We start from the raw sequence: 15860 nt of genomic DNA on the forward strand, positions 1-15860 counted from the left end.
TCTCTATTCATAGAAACATAGAAACATAGAAACATAGAAATGACGGCAGAAGAAGACCAAATGGCCCATCCAGTCTGCCCAGCAAGCTTCCCTCTTTTCTTCTCCCATACTTATCTGTTTCTCTTAGCTCTTGGTTCTAATTCCCTTCCACCCCCGCCATTAATGTAGAGAGCGGTGGAGGAGCTGCATCCAAGTGAAATATCTAGCTTGATTAGTTAGAGGTAGTAGGAGTAGTAACCGCCGCAATAAGCAAGCTACACCCATGCTTATTTGTTTTTACCCAGATTATGTTATACAGCCCTTATTGGTTGTTTATCTTCTCCCCTGCCGTTGAAGCAGGGAGCTATGCTGGATATGCGTGAGGTATCAGTTTTTTTCTTCTCCCCTGCCGTTGAAGCAGAGAGCTATGCTGGATATGCATCGAAAGTGAAGTATCAGGCACATTTGGTTTGGGGTAGTAACCGCCGTGACAAGCCAGCTACTCCCCGCTTTGTGAGTGTGTGAATCCTTTTTTCTTCTCCCCTGCCGTTGAAGTTATGCTGGATATGCGTGAAGTATCAGTTTTTCTTTTCCCCTGCCGTTGAAGCAGAGAGCTATGCTGGAAATTCGTGCTTGGTAGTGAGTCTACTTGTCTGTACGTGGCCCTAATTCCCCTCCTTAACCTGGCAGGACCAGTGAGAGAGAGGGCCCTGTTGGTGGGACCCGGCTGGAAGGGGAATAAGAGTGTGAGCCCAGCCGGGATCAGGAGGCTCCAGGTCTCCAGGACTAGAAGCTCCTGAACCCTCTCTGCATTGTACAAGTACACTTCTTAAGAAGGAAGGCAGCCTACAAATGTTTGACTGTGAGAATAAAGTTTATGGTAAATAACTTACCGACGGTACAGAAAAGATTGTAAATAAATAAATAAAGTTGCATGAAGAAAAGCTGGGGTCAGCATGGTTCCTGTCTCCCGGCTGTGAAGATTTGCTCAGCTAGCCCACACTAGTTGAGACCCATACTTTATCCCCAGCAGTAAATCAGGAAGGGCAAGGGGGCTCTTTCGACATTCTTTGGCCCTTTCCAGGCCTTGTTGGACTTGAGCTCATGCACCTCTTGTAAAATTTTCATCCATTCTGCTGCAGCTGGGACCATAAACTGTCATGCTTCTCCCGAGTGAAACCGAGGCCTTTATTTATGTGTGAAACCCACCACTGGCATAGAAGGGCAGTTTTCGCTGATGAGGGTCTGGCATTGTTAAATGTAGATTTCACAGTCAAGACCGTGGTTCTGCCCTGGAGTCTGATTACTCATTTGGTCTGTCCATTGGACTGGGGATGATGAGTGGACCTGGATACCTAGCAGTCTGGTTATCTCTCTCCACAACCATGCTGGGTACCTTGAACAGAGGCAACGTGTGATGGTAAAACCAAGCGTGCCACCCCTCTTTTCAACATCTCTGCAGATTCTTGTGCTGAGAGAAGGCCCTCTACTGCAGTCAAATAGGCCATCTTCGAAAACGGGACACTACCACCAGAACGGTGGATTTCCCTTGAGATAGGGGCAGCTCTGTGGTGACATCCAGGGATATCCATTCCCAGGGTCCTTGCACGTACTGCACAGGACATTACATGCGTTCCTATGTCCTGACCCCAGCCTAGCCCCCAGAAATCATGGTTTACCAGCTGTCCCGTTCTGTGTATGCTGGGACAAGCTGTATCTATCTAGCTTTGAACTTGTTTGGTCCTCTAATGTCTTGTGGATTACATCACAGACCCTAGGTACCACCTAACAGAGAGTTGAATTGTATTCCTGGTTTATTGATATAGTTACATACTCTGCATTAATTTGCTTTCATGCCTCATGTGTTAGTTTTGTATCACTCGGGTTGTTTTCTATAATCTGTCCTATATATATCCCCTCTTGAAAAGTACTTGCTGCGTTTGGGGTCGGAGGATTATCGTGTGAAAATCTTACTCGGTGTTATGCGATATCCAAGTGTTGCGCGTGCTTTGTTTCGTATTCTTCTTTTTTTTTTGCATAACACAATCAAATTTAAATTAAAAAAAATAATAATTGCAAACCCTAAGAAGTGCTTCACGTCCTTTGGGCCTGGCTCTTCCATCACTGCGGGTCCGTGCGTAAGCCTTCTGGTGATATTATGTAGCCTGCGAATTCTATGAACTTTTTCTCTAGCTCTGCGACTAGATTATGACGCTGGCCAAAGGCGGAGGGACTTGGGGCAAGAGGTTCCTTCCGTCTCCTGCCCCCTGGAAATCAGAGAGCAAAGGAGGGAATCCAAGTCTGTGGGCCGCGTTCGGAATCTGGAGCCCAGGGCAGGTGCCTGTGTTCTCCTGACTGGACTTATCCATGGGTCATGGTCCGTTAAACTTGTATTAGATACGCCCTTGGAGCAGACTGTTGAACCACAGCACAGTGAATGGATGCCAACTGTGGTTTATAACCTACAGGGAAGTGATTTTCAAAGTTGTAATTATGTGCATGTATAAAATTATAAGAAGAACGGGACTGTGGCTACGCAAACTGACTACCACTACATAGTTGATTGGTCTCTCAATGTCCCATATAACTGTTACAAGCATATAGCACTTCAAACAAACTTCTCATGCCACAGTCATTCACCAAGCGGTGTGATAAGAGAGAGAGAGGGGGGAGGGACTTTCAGAAGCCCAGTAAGGGTCTGTTTCTCTGTTATTATACCTCTTGGTGAATGGCCGTGGGATAAACAGTTTTTTGGAGCGCTATATTCTGTAACATTGAAGTGGTGCATTGCCCTGACTCTTGTTTTGCAATTTTTGTCCCATGTAACTGTCATGCACTGGAGAATGCGAATGAATATAAGGGAGCAGGTGGATTTTTTTTGTTTTGTTTATCTTTAACATACTTTTGAGGAATGAATACAGATTCCTTCTCCTCTGTTCCAGTTCAGAGCAGTTTAAGGTTGAGGCTGGGGTGCCAAATGGAGTTGAAACTTTTTTTTTTTTAAGTCACTAAAACATGGACATATTTTCCCCAAAGGGGGGTGTTTCTTACATACTTGTTAATTAGTCTCTGTAAGGTGAAGATGTGGCAGTGACTTTTCTGAAGCTCTCACTCTGCCTCCTCTTCTCCTCCCAGCCTCCCCGTCTCTCGCGCTCTCTTCCTCCTCTCATCTCTCTCCTTCTTCCTCTCCTCCCAGCCTCCCCATCTCTCTCCATCTTCCTCTCATCTCTGTCCTTCTCTCTGCTCAGCCTCCCCATCTCTTTCTCCTTCCTTCTCTACCCAAACCTTTCCATCTGTTCCCCGGCTTCTCCATCCCTCTCTCCCCCCTCCTCCCATTCCCCCAGCTCTCCCATCTCTTCTCCTTCCTCCTCTCTCCTCCCTCCTCTCCCCCAGTCTTTCCATATCTCCCCCAGCATTCTCATAACTCTCTCCCTATTCCTCCAGTCTACCCATCTTTTTCTCCTTACCCCCTTTCCAGCCTCCCTATCTCTTTCTCCTTCCTCTCCTCCCAGCCTCCCCATCTCTCTCTGACTTCCTCATCTCTATCTCTCTTTCCATCTCTCCTCCCAGTCTCCCCATTTCTCCTTTCTCTCTCTCTCCTTCTCTCTGCTCAGCATCTCTTTTTCTTCCTCCACCCTCAGCCTTCCCCATCTCTCTCTCCTTCCTTCTCTACCCAAACGTTTCCATCTCTTCCCTCAGCTTCTCCATCCCTCTCTCCCCCCTCCTCCCGCTCCCCCAGGGAGCCCATCTCTTCCTCCCCTTCCTCCTCTCTGTCTCCCCATCTCTCTCTCTCTCTCTTTCTCCCTCCTGCTCTCCCAGCCTCCCCATGGAAGCCGCTCTCCTTAAGAAGCCGTACGAAGACTCGTTGGCAGGGTTCGTTCAGATCACGGGTCTGTTTGACTTGCCATCTAGGTCTTATTTTATCCACCAGGGCATCCTGCAGCTTTGCAGGAAGCAGTGTTTGAGCCGCCTCCCTGTGAGGCAGAGGGAAGGGGAATTCCATTTTTAATGAATCGGAGGCCCGTGTACAGGTGCAATTTCCATCACCTCGCTTCACTTGCTTGGTGATCCTCTCACCTAAGCTGGTAGCCGGCGATGCTCTTAACTGACAGGAGGCTCCTTGCTTGTTAATATGCCATCTCCCAGAACCATAGGGACATCTCGCTGCCGTGCCTCTCCGCCCTTCCCTCTCAATCCTCCCACACTTAAAGTGGGAGCCGGGGGGTCCCAGCTGCCTTCTGATTCATGCACTGTCTGTCCTAAGATCGGCTCCTAAAGGCAGCCCAGGACATGAAAGCGTTGCCCACTGCCCCTGATCAGAGAGCAGGAAGTCTTTCATTACTCAATTAGCGCAGCTTCAAGCAGATACAGAGGAAGCAGAGCAGCCCCCGGGGTCAAAGGTTAGTGCTGATTACACCCATGGCTGGGAAAATGGATGGCATTGGGGGGGGGTTGGAGAGGCTTTTCACAGATTTCTCCTGCTGAAAATGAAGAAATAAGAATGCTCAGGGCTGGAGCCCAAACCTCACTGGAACTCTCTAACCAGCCTTTCAGTGGAAAAGAAAAACTTTTTTTCCCACTTTGGACCTGCCCAGAAGCAAATCTCAGGCTTCTCAGCTAAATCCTTGAGGCACACTCAACAGATCTGCTTTTCAGGACACCCACAGGATGTATGCATTAAATATACTTGTGTAAAGCGGTGAAGTCGTCATGTCAGTCCATTCAGATATACAGAACTAAGGGTGAACATACATATAATAGGTGAGCCCTTTTTTTATTGGCTTAACTGAATACAGTTGTGGTGAGCTTTGGAAACTCTCAAAAGCTACTCACATGTATTAAGAGGGTCCAATCAACCTGCTTGCTGATCTTCCTTTATGTCTGCCTATATTTGCATAAAGCATGGTCACTTAGCAGATGTTGGCAGCTATGAAGCAGCCTGCTCAGTCCCTGAGCTTTGGTGAAGTGCCGTGTTGGCTGAACTCTGAACAGGATTGTAGCCGTGCTGCTGCTGCCTTTCTGCACGCTGGCTTGTGGCTGCCCCGTTTTGGCTTCTCTAATATTCCCAAATATTTTGTGACTCTTTTGTTTTGGATATTCTGAAAAACAAAAGGACAGGGCTGGAGCATCCTGGAGAAGGGGGCATTTGCACTGCCAATCACAATATAACAGGGGGGTTCTGTTCTTTCCTTGCCAAACCAATATAACCTTTTAAATTTCACCGCAGGACAAATGACCCTCCTGTCCAAAGGGGGTGTGCATTGCCTCACATGGGCTATAATTAGGACAGGTCTTTAGCCTTACTAGGGACGTTCCCAACCAGTTAGCAGGGAAAATAGAGATTTACCTGGATAAGGTGGCCGGTCTGAATCTGGCCCCCTACCACTGCTCTGCTAGAAGTGCAAGCATATTTTGTTGCCAGGTTAAAGAGAAGTTCCTGGGGGGGGGGGGGGGGGGGGGTGGAAGAGGTGTGTTTTTAGCTCGGGGGGAGTCGAGTCCGCGTGTAGAACTGAATTTTCAAATGCGCGTGCAGACTGTTCCCCTCCCCCCCCCCACAAAAAAAAAAATGAAAAGTGCGCAGAAGGCTTTGTAAAAGTAGCCATGGCCTTCGCACCTGGGCGGGGCTACTGAAAGCTGGTGCCTGCGGAAATAAGAGCAGGCCCTGTGTCCCTTCCGCTGCCTCCTGTTCCAGGTAACAGCTCCACCTACACTAAAGTAAGGGAAGGGGTTTCTGAAGGAAGAGTCACGGGCTTGGATTTGGAGGATGCTGGAGCAGAGTTTAAAGGCCTTTCACTGCCAGATCCTGCTCCCCGCAGAAAACACAAGACATCCATAAACTGATGGTTAAACACGTTATTGCGTTTTACGGAGCCACATCCAGAATATTCCCACAGGAATACTGCAATATAAGGCAGAGTATTCACAGAGCAGTGACTCCCAGTGGCCTCTCGGCTGACATCAGGAGGACATTTGGCCTGGACAAACCTGGAAACATCTCTCTGACTGAAGACTGCAATATAAAAAAAAACAACCACTTGAGCAGGGAGGGGTATAGAAATATCTAGGAACAGAAGAAGGTGCAACCGTCCAGCACAAGTTCCTGAGGGAAGAGATCAGCAAGGATTACTACAGGAGACTGAAACTGGTATTGAAAAGTGGTTTCACAGCACAGAATAAGAAACAAGGAATCAATCAACTTGCGATCCCTGCCTTCTCCCTCACTTTTGGAATTGTAGACTGGTCCCACAGAGATCCTGAACAGGTAGATGTAAGAACAAGAAAACGTTTCCATGCCCACCCTGCTGTAATCTATAGGAATCAGCGCGTGCCAAGAGCTGAAGGCAGTATGGGCCTTACAGGTTACCCATAGAAAGCGCCGATTATAGGCCTTCAAGCCTAGCTAGCAGCATCAACAGATCCAGGAACTCAAGAAGCGCTGAAGCATGAAACTGGCTTCCATCCTTAAACTGGGATGATCATGGCGGCGAGTGAAGTAAGAAGGAGAAAGAGACAATAGAAATTTGCAAAGCAAGAAACATTTCTTTTTAAAAGGTCAGAGCAGCAAACAAGGAAAAATAAATCAGCTGAAGCAGGAAGTGGGGAAACTCAGAGAGCCACTTCAGACAGCCCTCCTAGATGAAGACTGGACACAGGAATGGCTAAAAAGAGATGATGAGAGACTGATAACTGCAGCGCAGGACAGTGCACTACAGACAAATACAGATTCTGTAAAACAGAACTGGAGCCGCTTGCACATCCCCTTGATCTCACTGCTGAGTGTGACCTGCTGCAGAAAGGCACAACAAGGTGGCATGGCTCGCCCATTGGAAAGAGGGTTGCCAACTGGCTCCAGATTTTCAGGAAAGGTTCATCCACTTCTGGCTTTATCCCACTGCCTGCATGGACTTTGTAGTTCTGGTGTCATAAGAACATAAGAAATTTCCATACTGGGTCAGCCGAGCATCCTGTTTCCAACAGTGGCCAATCCAGGCTACAGTACCTGGCAAGTACCCAAAAACTAAGCAGATCCCATGCTACTGATGCCGGTAATAGCAGTGGCTGTTCCCTAAGACAACTTGATTAATAGCAGGTAATGGACTTCTCCTCCAAAAACTTATCCAAATCTTTTTTAAACCCAGCTACAGTAACTGCACTAACCACATCCTCTGGCAACAAATTCCAGAGCTTAATTGTGCATTGAATGAAAAAGAACTTTCTCCGATTAGTTTTAAATGTGCTACTTGCTAACTTCATGGAGTGCCCCCTAGTCCTTCTATTATCTGAAAGAGTAAATAACTTATTGATTGCCCTAGAAAAACAAGACTATGCAAACAGTGGAGTAAAACCAGGACTGGATCAGTCTATCCTGAAAATTTGGAGCCAGTTGGCAACCCTAACTGTAACCATTAGAGCCCTGCTGTATCAAAAATAACATTGGAATCACAACCCTAAGAGGACTGCAGAGGATGAAGACGTTGTGATTGTGTTCTCATCCCTACCCATAAAGAGCTCAGTGGAAGAAAACCAGCTATTGTGGCAAAAGAGAAAAACTCAAGACCGGCATTGCTGATAGAAGAAGCTATTCTGCACAAGGTATGGAGAGAGAGAAACTCCTCAAAAACCCAATGTTGCAGAAAGATACAGAAATAGTCCCAAGTGTGTTGGGCACCACAAACCCCCCTCCCTGTTATTTGTAATTTCCTCTTCCTCCTTTACAATGTTGATTGTGAACCGGCATGATATGTCCTATGAATGTCGGTATATTTTAAAAGCATTTAAATAAATAAATAAATAAATAAATAAACCTGATTAAAAAGAACCCCCCAAGCAAAACCTATGCATATTACACCTTACAAGCTCTAGAAGGAAGCTCTCTTTGGTACAAAGTATTGAGAAGGGCACTAGCAGTGAATCGGAGAGCTTGAGATCATATCTAAACGATCCTGGCTTACGAGTGAGGTTCATTCTTGTCATGTTATGCACAAAACAAATCCATTTGGAGACACTACCCCCCCCTCCCCCCGAGAATACTACAGGGTGTCATACCCAGGGTATGCAAACAGGAATACTGCACTATTGTTTGCCAGAGCTAGAAAATCCCTAAAGGAATACTGCACTATAGTTTATCACTCCTAGAAAATCACCATAGCAATACCACACTATCGTGTTCCACAACCAGTGCATCGCTGTAGGAATACCACACCATAGTGTGTCACTCCCAGGGCACCAGTATCGCATGCCAGCCTCATCTCTTGCCCTTCGTCCTAGCTCACTGGTGCCTGAGAATGTGCCTCAGGCTGTTTCTCTACTCACTGTTAGGGCAGTCTTTCCATCTCTTGCCTTCCACCCTGCCAGACTGGTGAATGTGGAGGAAGAAGTTAGTTGCAGAGTACAGCTGCCTCCATCGGATGTCACCTTCCAGGTGCTGGTAACTGCTGGGCTGCCGACTTCGGAGGGTGGAGGAGATGCTCCTGCTCAGGGCTGCTTGGGCTGCGAGGTTCGAGCAGTACCAGGTACTGGAGCCAGATCCAGAGAGAAGTGCAATAATACAGGCAGCCAGGAAGACGGAGAAACGGAGGGCATCAGTCAGAACCCAGGGGCACATCGCTGCCAGGCAGCCTGTGGAGGAGCAGGAAGTGTGAGGAGTTAGCATGGACAATGGAGGATGACAGGATTCCGAAAGGCAGGCAACCCTCGTGACAGTGTCGTGTTTCTCTCAAGGATACAGCTGCCAAGGTGAGCACTGGCTCCTTGCACCCTTGCCCTAGGTCCCATGGATGGGGGTTCACTTAGAAGGTCAGGGGATAGATTTCCTGCAGGCTCAGAGAAGTCCTGATGGTACCATAACCCCTCAAATGCAGAGTTCCCAGTTTGTTGATATTGGAAGTTTCCCTTTGTGGCTAGAGCTTTTTTTTCTCTCTCTCTCTTCTCCCCTCTCTCCTGAGGGTTTTGGCTCTTGTCTGGGGGGCCAGGTTACCCTAGCTGGTCCCTGTCCAGAGCAGCAGAGGGGCAGTGCTTACTGCTGAAGACGTCTTCAGCACAGGCTGCTGCTACTCCGTCTCCTCCTTAGTTGCCACTGACAAGGATGCAGGGCAGCCCTGGCCCCGACTTCAGCCAATAGCAGGGAGAGAGGGCAGGGCAGTGGGGCAGTGAGCCCCACTGCCCTGCCTGCGTGCTGCTCGCTCACTGAGTGAGAAAATCTGAGTGCATGGATGTACAAGTTTGTCTATGAACACATACATGTGCACATCTGACTCTCACATAATATAAACAAAACAGTATTTAGATTATATACACACATACAGGCAGAGACACATATAAAGCATACATTTACATACCCATATAGATACATGTCAAAGGTGCAACTACATACATACAGATACATAATCCTGAAACATGCAGACCATATTCCTTACACCTGCTATCAATCCCATACACAGATCATACCCCTTGTTCCTATTCTCTCATATACAGACCATATCCCTCACCCTTCCTCCCAACCACATACACACAACATTCCACACCCCTCCTCCCAATCCCACACACAGACAATATCCCTCACCCCTCCTCCTAACCATACACCCACAAATCATATCCTTCACGCCTGCCCCCAATCTCATAAACAGACCATTTGCCTTATCCTTCCTCCCAATAATGCACACACAGACCATATCCCTCACTTTTGCTTCCTGTTTTATATACAGACCATACCTCTCACCCCTCCTTTCAACCGTTCACACTCACAGCGGCAGACTGACCATTCGCACAATGGGGCAGTGCCTGAAGACCCACAGCACTTTCCCCTAGCCTCAGATGGATGGTAAGGGGTCCATGACCCTTATTGCCTAGGGGCTCAGATCACACAGTCAGTCCGTCCTTGCACACACAGACCATATCCCTCGCTTCTGCTTGCAATCTCATACACAGACCATATCCCTCACTCCTGTTCTCTATCTCAAATATCCCTCAACTTTCCTCCCAACCATGTACACACACAACATACCCACATCCTCCTCCCAAACTCACACCCATAGACCATATCCCTCACCCCTCCTCCCTACCCACAAACCATATCTTTCACGGCTGCTTCCAATATCATATACAGACCGTATCCCTCACTTGTGTTCTCTATCATATACTGACTATATTCCTCACCTCTCCTCCCAACCACACACACACAGACCATATTCTTCATCCCTTTTCCTAACCTTACACAACCGTGAAACATAGGGACATGTCCTACTCTATTTTCTGCTGCTCTAGTATATTAAAACAGTAGGATTTGTGGACAGAGATTAGTACACGTTCTATGTTTCCTGGGGAGATTTCACACATGCGGCTATTGATTTATGTTTTTTAGGGCTGGCCTCAGCAGGTAACAATATCTATCACTCACCCATTGAGCAGGAGTCCTGGTGTCAGTCCCACAGGGACCAGGGATGGCTGTGTCTCCAGAGCCATCTCCTCCTGCTGATGCTCTCACTCAAGTTTGAAGGCCTCTTATGACACCAGAAATGTTCCCACAGCAATAAGCTGTGATGTCAGCAGCTGGCGGAAGGCCACTTTTTGGGAGCTGGCTTTTTATATTCTAACATTCCACCTTCCTAATTCACTGCAGGAAGAAGAGGAGACGAGAGAGGCAGGTGAACAGACAGGTTCCAGCCTCAGTGCTGGAAAGTGCCTGCCTGTTGCTATGAATCAGCATTGCTGAATACTTTTGCACTGACCCATCTGGTCTACAAGAAGCTGGTTAGCAGGGTGATATCTGGGCTCCTGACTTGTCATCCTGACCTGCTACAGAGTCAGTCATGCTAAGGCATTCTTTCTGCGCTTGCCAGCAGTTAATAAAAAGAAACCAACAACAAATGACAAAGTTTGTAAAAATAATTTCAATGACAGAAAAAACACATCAAGGCCATGGGCTAAGGCTCTACAAGGCTGCAGTGCGCAGCAATTAAGAACTGTGTCTTAGCATAGCCGGCTGCGCACAAATGGGTCCGGTAAAACGTGTCTGTGTGGCGAGGAGGGTAAGGGCGGCAGCTACAATCCTAAACATCTGCCGGGCAGACTGCATCGACATTTTATGTTCCGTCATTTACTACATTACTGTATTCTGAAACGTTGCAGTATCGCTTTGGTGTAAGCCCTTACATCGTATGGACAGGGCTTTGTGCCACAACGGGCGCTACCTCAAGGATGCTCTCGAATGGGGCACCACGAGCCAGTTCATGCTAAATTTATTTTCAGATTCAGAAAACTTTCTTAGCACGCCTTGTGCATTTGCTGCCAATGTAATTCATAAGATGGCTAAAAAAAAAACCCAAAACAACAAAAAGAGGAGAAAAAAGACTATATTTTATTTTATTAAAATAAAATTACACAGACACTAAGTGGTGCTCTAGTCAATCCAGCTCTGACCAGCAGAAAGCGCAGGGCCAACCTTACTCCACAGGTCTATGGGCATTTCGGTCCAACTATACCGCCAGCGGCGATCACGCAAACCGTGTGGGACCAAAACAGCGTCTCTGGGGCTGTGCCTAGTGCATCCTGGACACTGTAGTGTTGCGTCCGGCGGGCTGTGGCATTCTGGGAACTGCAGTGCCTGAGACAGTCGACCTGAGCCCTCACAAATGCTTCCTGGGGACTGTAGTGCAGAACAGTGAATTGTAGTATGGAAACTATGGTGCCGCGCTTTGCATTCTGGGGACTGTAGTTCCGCGAACCTAGATTCCCAGTCGCTCAGGCTCGCACAGAGACTTCATGGCCTATAATGCCGCGCGACTCAGCGCACGCGCAGTCTTCTGAGGCCCAGCGAGGATGTACCATCGCGTGTCCCGGCCATGGCGGTACTCAGGATCCGAGCTATGACCCGAGTGGCTTGGGCGGCGAGGGCCGGGGGCTGTCCGAGGTGTCAGGCCGCTGCGGAGTCAGGTGAGAGCGGGTCCTCCGTGTGATGTGGGTATTTGGTGAAGAGAACTCGTAGTTTGACCTCACTCCCTCCTCTCTTTCCCTCCAGGGCTGCTCTGGAGAAGTCATTCCTCGGCCAGCTTAAAGAAAGAGCATGGGGGGCGAGACGGGAGAGACGAACTGCTGGATGGTGAGGAAACCCCCGTACCCCTGACCTTGTGTGGAGCCAGGCGTGAGGTTCAGTGTGAGTGGTGGGGGTCGGTCTCCATACTAGAACAGAAGGGGGGGGGCGGGGTGCTAAATGGCAGGAATGAGGTGCATTGGTAGAGCTGTGTGAATTTGGATGTGGCTGTGGGGTGAGCGTCGGGAGAGGGTAGCAGGATTTATTGCGGATATGAAGTGAGGTGAGTTTCCTCTAATTAATTTATTTCCTTTTTTTTTTACTGTGTCAGTTCTGGAGGCCCGAATGCAGCAGTTGGAGACGGAGAACATTTCTGAGCTGACAATGGACAAGGTGAACCTCACACATTTGGAGAGCAGCAGTGGCTTTACCAGGAAAAGCCATGTGGAAAGTTTTGCAGAGGAGCAAGTGACCAAAAAGAAAGAGGATGGGGGATCCGTAAGGACCCCCCTTCAGCCTACCCGCTGGATAGAAAAGCTGAATCGAGAGAAATGGACAAATCACAAGAGACAACAACGACTTCAGAATAAGTTCTGGAGATTTCCTTCTTCACCAGGTACAAATCTACCTCAGGAGGATCCCCCCAACAAGGTCAAAGCCTCAAGTGGGCAGAAGAGCCAAGGAGGAAAACTAATCTTGCCAAGCCTGTCAAAATAGAGAGGTGGAAAACCAGCCATCAGCCAAGAGTTGAGTTGAATGGTGCTAGCAATGCCAAGGCAGAACCCAGCAACTCTGGGTTGGATGAGCTGGCTGGAGAAGCTGAGGAAGAGATGAGGTCCAGTAGTGCAAGACCACTGCTGGAAGACAAGGAGGGCAACAAGTATGGGAACACTCAGCTGAGTATCCTGGCTTTCCTGGAGACATGCATCTTAATTGGGGATCTGGAGAAGGCTCAGCAGTGTCTGCTGTTCTATCATCGTTGTCCAGCCCGAAGGAAACACCTCAGCATCAAGATGTACAATTCCCTCTTGCATGGTTGGGCTAAGAAGGTACCTGCTGCAATCCTGTATAGCAGACTTGGAGATAAAACACAAAATTGAGAGCAGCAGTCACTGCCCTTAACAAAAGGCATGAGGGAAGGGTATCATGCACAGAGCTCCAGTTACTACCCTAAGCAACTTGCTGGACAGATTTGATGGACCATTGGTCTTTATCTGCCATCAATTACTCTGCTACTATGTTTGCTTTCCTGTGTTTAGAAATTTGGATTACAGGCTCTTTGGGAAAGGGAACTCTTGAATGGGATTTGCAGTGTGTAGCATTATGTACCTGACTCTACTCTGTTACATGGTATGAGTGGCTCTTGTCCTGGGGGCATGGGAAGGATTAGTAAGCATTGGATGGGTATAAGGGATTTAATAGGCCTATTAGCAATGAAGATGTAGGAAGTGGGGGATGGGATTTCTTTCCCCTATCTGTTAGAAGAGGTGTGGAGAAGATAGGCATTAAATCTTCATAGAGCTCTGATTTTCCTTGCCTCCTTCCTCCCTCCTCAGGGCTCTTTTCCTCAGATTGCCCGGTTATTTGTGATGCTTGAAGAGTCAGGTCTGAAACCCACCCTCAATTCCTACGCAGCAGCCCTGGAATGCATGGGGCGTGGAGCTACTTCTGCTAAAGTCATTCGCAGGTAATGCTGGGAGGGCCGCAGAACTATGGAGATACTCTACACTCCTTTTTTTCTGCAGAGCTTATGTGGAGTCTGTTCCCTATCCCATTCCTCTCTTCCACCGTCACCTGTGCCTTTTCTGTCCCCCGAAATGCAAGTAGAAAGCAAATACTTCCTGCTTTTCTTTACAGTGTAGTATGGCCCTTGTCCACCAGTGGGCATATGGTGCTTAGTTACTATTCCACTTGTAGTTCATATCTGTGTGCATCTGAGGCTCCCAAACTCAAAACAAGCATTAGCTCCTGCAAGTAGGAGACTAGATAGGTGGTTGCTTCCTTTTATCTCCAGGTAACATAATCATTTGGATAATATTGAAGGGACATTTATGTGATAGATTTATTTATTTATTTATTTATTTATTTATTTATTTATTTAAGGTCTCTTTTATACCGACATCCGTTGACACATCGCATCGGTTTACAAAAAACAAAAACATTTGGGCAGAGCCCTTACATATAACAGCGGAACAAGATTAACTTTTGGGCGGGGCCCTTACATATAACCAATAGAGTACATTAAACAGGGGGGTGAAAACTAGCTATAAATATAACTCAATATGAGTAAACCAACTATATACACAGATAGGAGAGTTCAAAGTACAAAAAACAGCAGGCAAATTCTTAGTCTTAAATCGGAGGCATTCATAGTCATAGCTCGAAGAGTATATATTATAGAGGAATTCACTAATGGGGGAAATTCTAAGTGGTAGGGGGGGATATGGAGTAGGCTTGCTGGAAAAGCCAGGTTTTCAGTTTTTTTTTTGAATTTGGGTGTATGTGTCTCTAGGCGTATATCATGGGGTAGGGAGTTCCATAAGGTGGGGCCGGCGAGGGAGAAAGCTCTGCTAATAGTAGAGGATAGTTTGAAAGTTTTGATGGGTTGGGCACGAAGGGTTCCTTGAAGGGCTGTGCGGGTGGGTCTGTTGGAGGTGCGGGGGAGGAGGGGGGGGTTGATCCAGTTGAGGTTGGAGTTTAACAGACTTTTATGAATGATGGAGAGTGCTTTATAAAGAATTCGTGATTTTATTGGGAGCCAATGTAGTTCTATGAGTGTGGGGGCAATATGGTCTCTTTTCTTGTGTTTGACAGAATCCTAGCGGCGGCGTTTTGCAAAAGTTGCAAAGGCTTGGTATGTATTGCAGGGATGCCAAGGAAGAGAGCGTTACAATAGTCTATTTTAGACAAAATGATAGACTGGAGAACTGTGCGGAAGTCGGAGAAATGAAGCAGGGGTCTGAGTTTTTTTATCGTTTGGAGCTTAAAGTAGCATTCCTTTAGGATGGATTTAATGAATGGTTTAAAGGTGAGATGATTGTCAATAAGGACACCTAGGTTGCGAGTGTGCGGGGGGAAAGTGGTAGATGAGTATGCAAAAGGAATGTCTGGGAGCGGATGCCTGTTAGATATGATTAATAGTTCAGTTTTGTTGGGATTTAGAGCTAGCTGCATGTCATTGAGAAGTTGGTTGATAGAGGAGAGACAGGATTCCCAGTTCTGTAGCGCAGTTTGTAGAGAGTCAGAGAATGGGAAAATGAGTTGCACATCGTCAGCATATATGAAATGCTTGATGTGAAGGTTAGTGAGAAGCGTGGTAAGGGGAAGCATGTATATATTAAAGAGGGTAGAAGAGAGAGAGGATCCTTGGGGCACACCTTGAGGGAGACTGATGGGGTCAGATTCATTGTTGTCCACTAAAACAGTAAAGAAGCGATTTTGGAGGTACGATTGAATCCAGGTGAGGGCATTGCCAGTAATCCCGATACTCTTCAAGATATTGAGGAGGACATCGTGATTGACTGTATCAAATGCAGCAGAAATGTCAAGCATTGCAATCAGGTACGAGGATCCTGAGTCGATTCCTCTGATGAGGGTATCATGTAGGGAGAGCAGTAGGGTTTCAGTACTTAAATGCTTCCTGAAACCGTGTTGGGTGGATGGGAGAATATTGTTCTGTTCTAGGTGATCAGATAGGCGTGAATTAACTAGTTTTTCCAGGACTTTAGCTAGGAGGGGTAGATTGGAGACGGGTCTGTAATTAGATAGGGTGGCAGGGTCAAGATTGGGTTTTTTGAGTAGCGGTTTCACTACTGCTTGCTTAAGAAAATTAGGGACTGTGCCATGCTCTAAG

General features: G+C 47.3%; 2 protein-coding genes across 2 annotated transcripts in view; one reads left to right on the top strand and one right to left on the bottom strand.

Annotated features, from left to right (window-relative positions):
* The window catches only part of FGF22 (fibroblast growth factor 22), a 32073-nt gene extending 23489 nt beyond the window's left edge, over positions 1 to 8584 (bottom strand). The window contains exon 1 of the mRNA XM_029613546.1: positions 8293 to 8584. Coding sequence (XP_029469406.1) covers positions 8293 to 8584 — 292 coding nt within the window. The remainder of the gene's footprint in view (positions 1 to 8292) is intronic.
* Positions 8585 to 11759: 3175 nt separating this feature from the next.
* Positions 11760 to 15860, top strand: part of POLRMT (RNA polymerase mitochondrial) — a 77468-nt gene continuing 73367 nt past the window's right edge. Inside the window, 5 exon segments of the mRNA XM_029613590.1 lie at positions 11760 to 11910; positions 11996 to 12130; positions 12339 to 12652; positions 12655 to 13056; positions 13564 to 13694. Coding sequence (XP_029469450.1) covers positions 11820 to 11910; positions 11996 to 12130; positions 12339 to 12652; positions 12655 to 13056; positions 13564 to 13694 — 1073 coding nt within the window. The 5' untranslated portion in view covers positions 11760 to 11819.

The sequence above is a fragment of the Rhinatrema bivittatum genome, chromosome 8, assembly GCF_901001135.1.
Source record: "Rhinatrema bivittatum chromosome 8, aRhiBiv1.1, whole genome shotgun sequence".
Taxonomy (NCBI): domain Eukaryota; kingdom Metazoa; phylum Chordata; class Amphibia; order Gymnophiona; family Rhinatrematidae; genus Rhinatrema; species Rhinatrema bivittatum.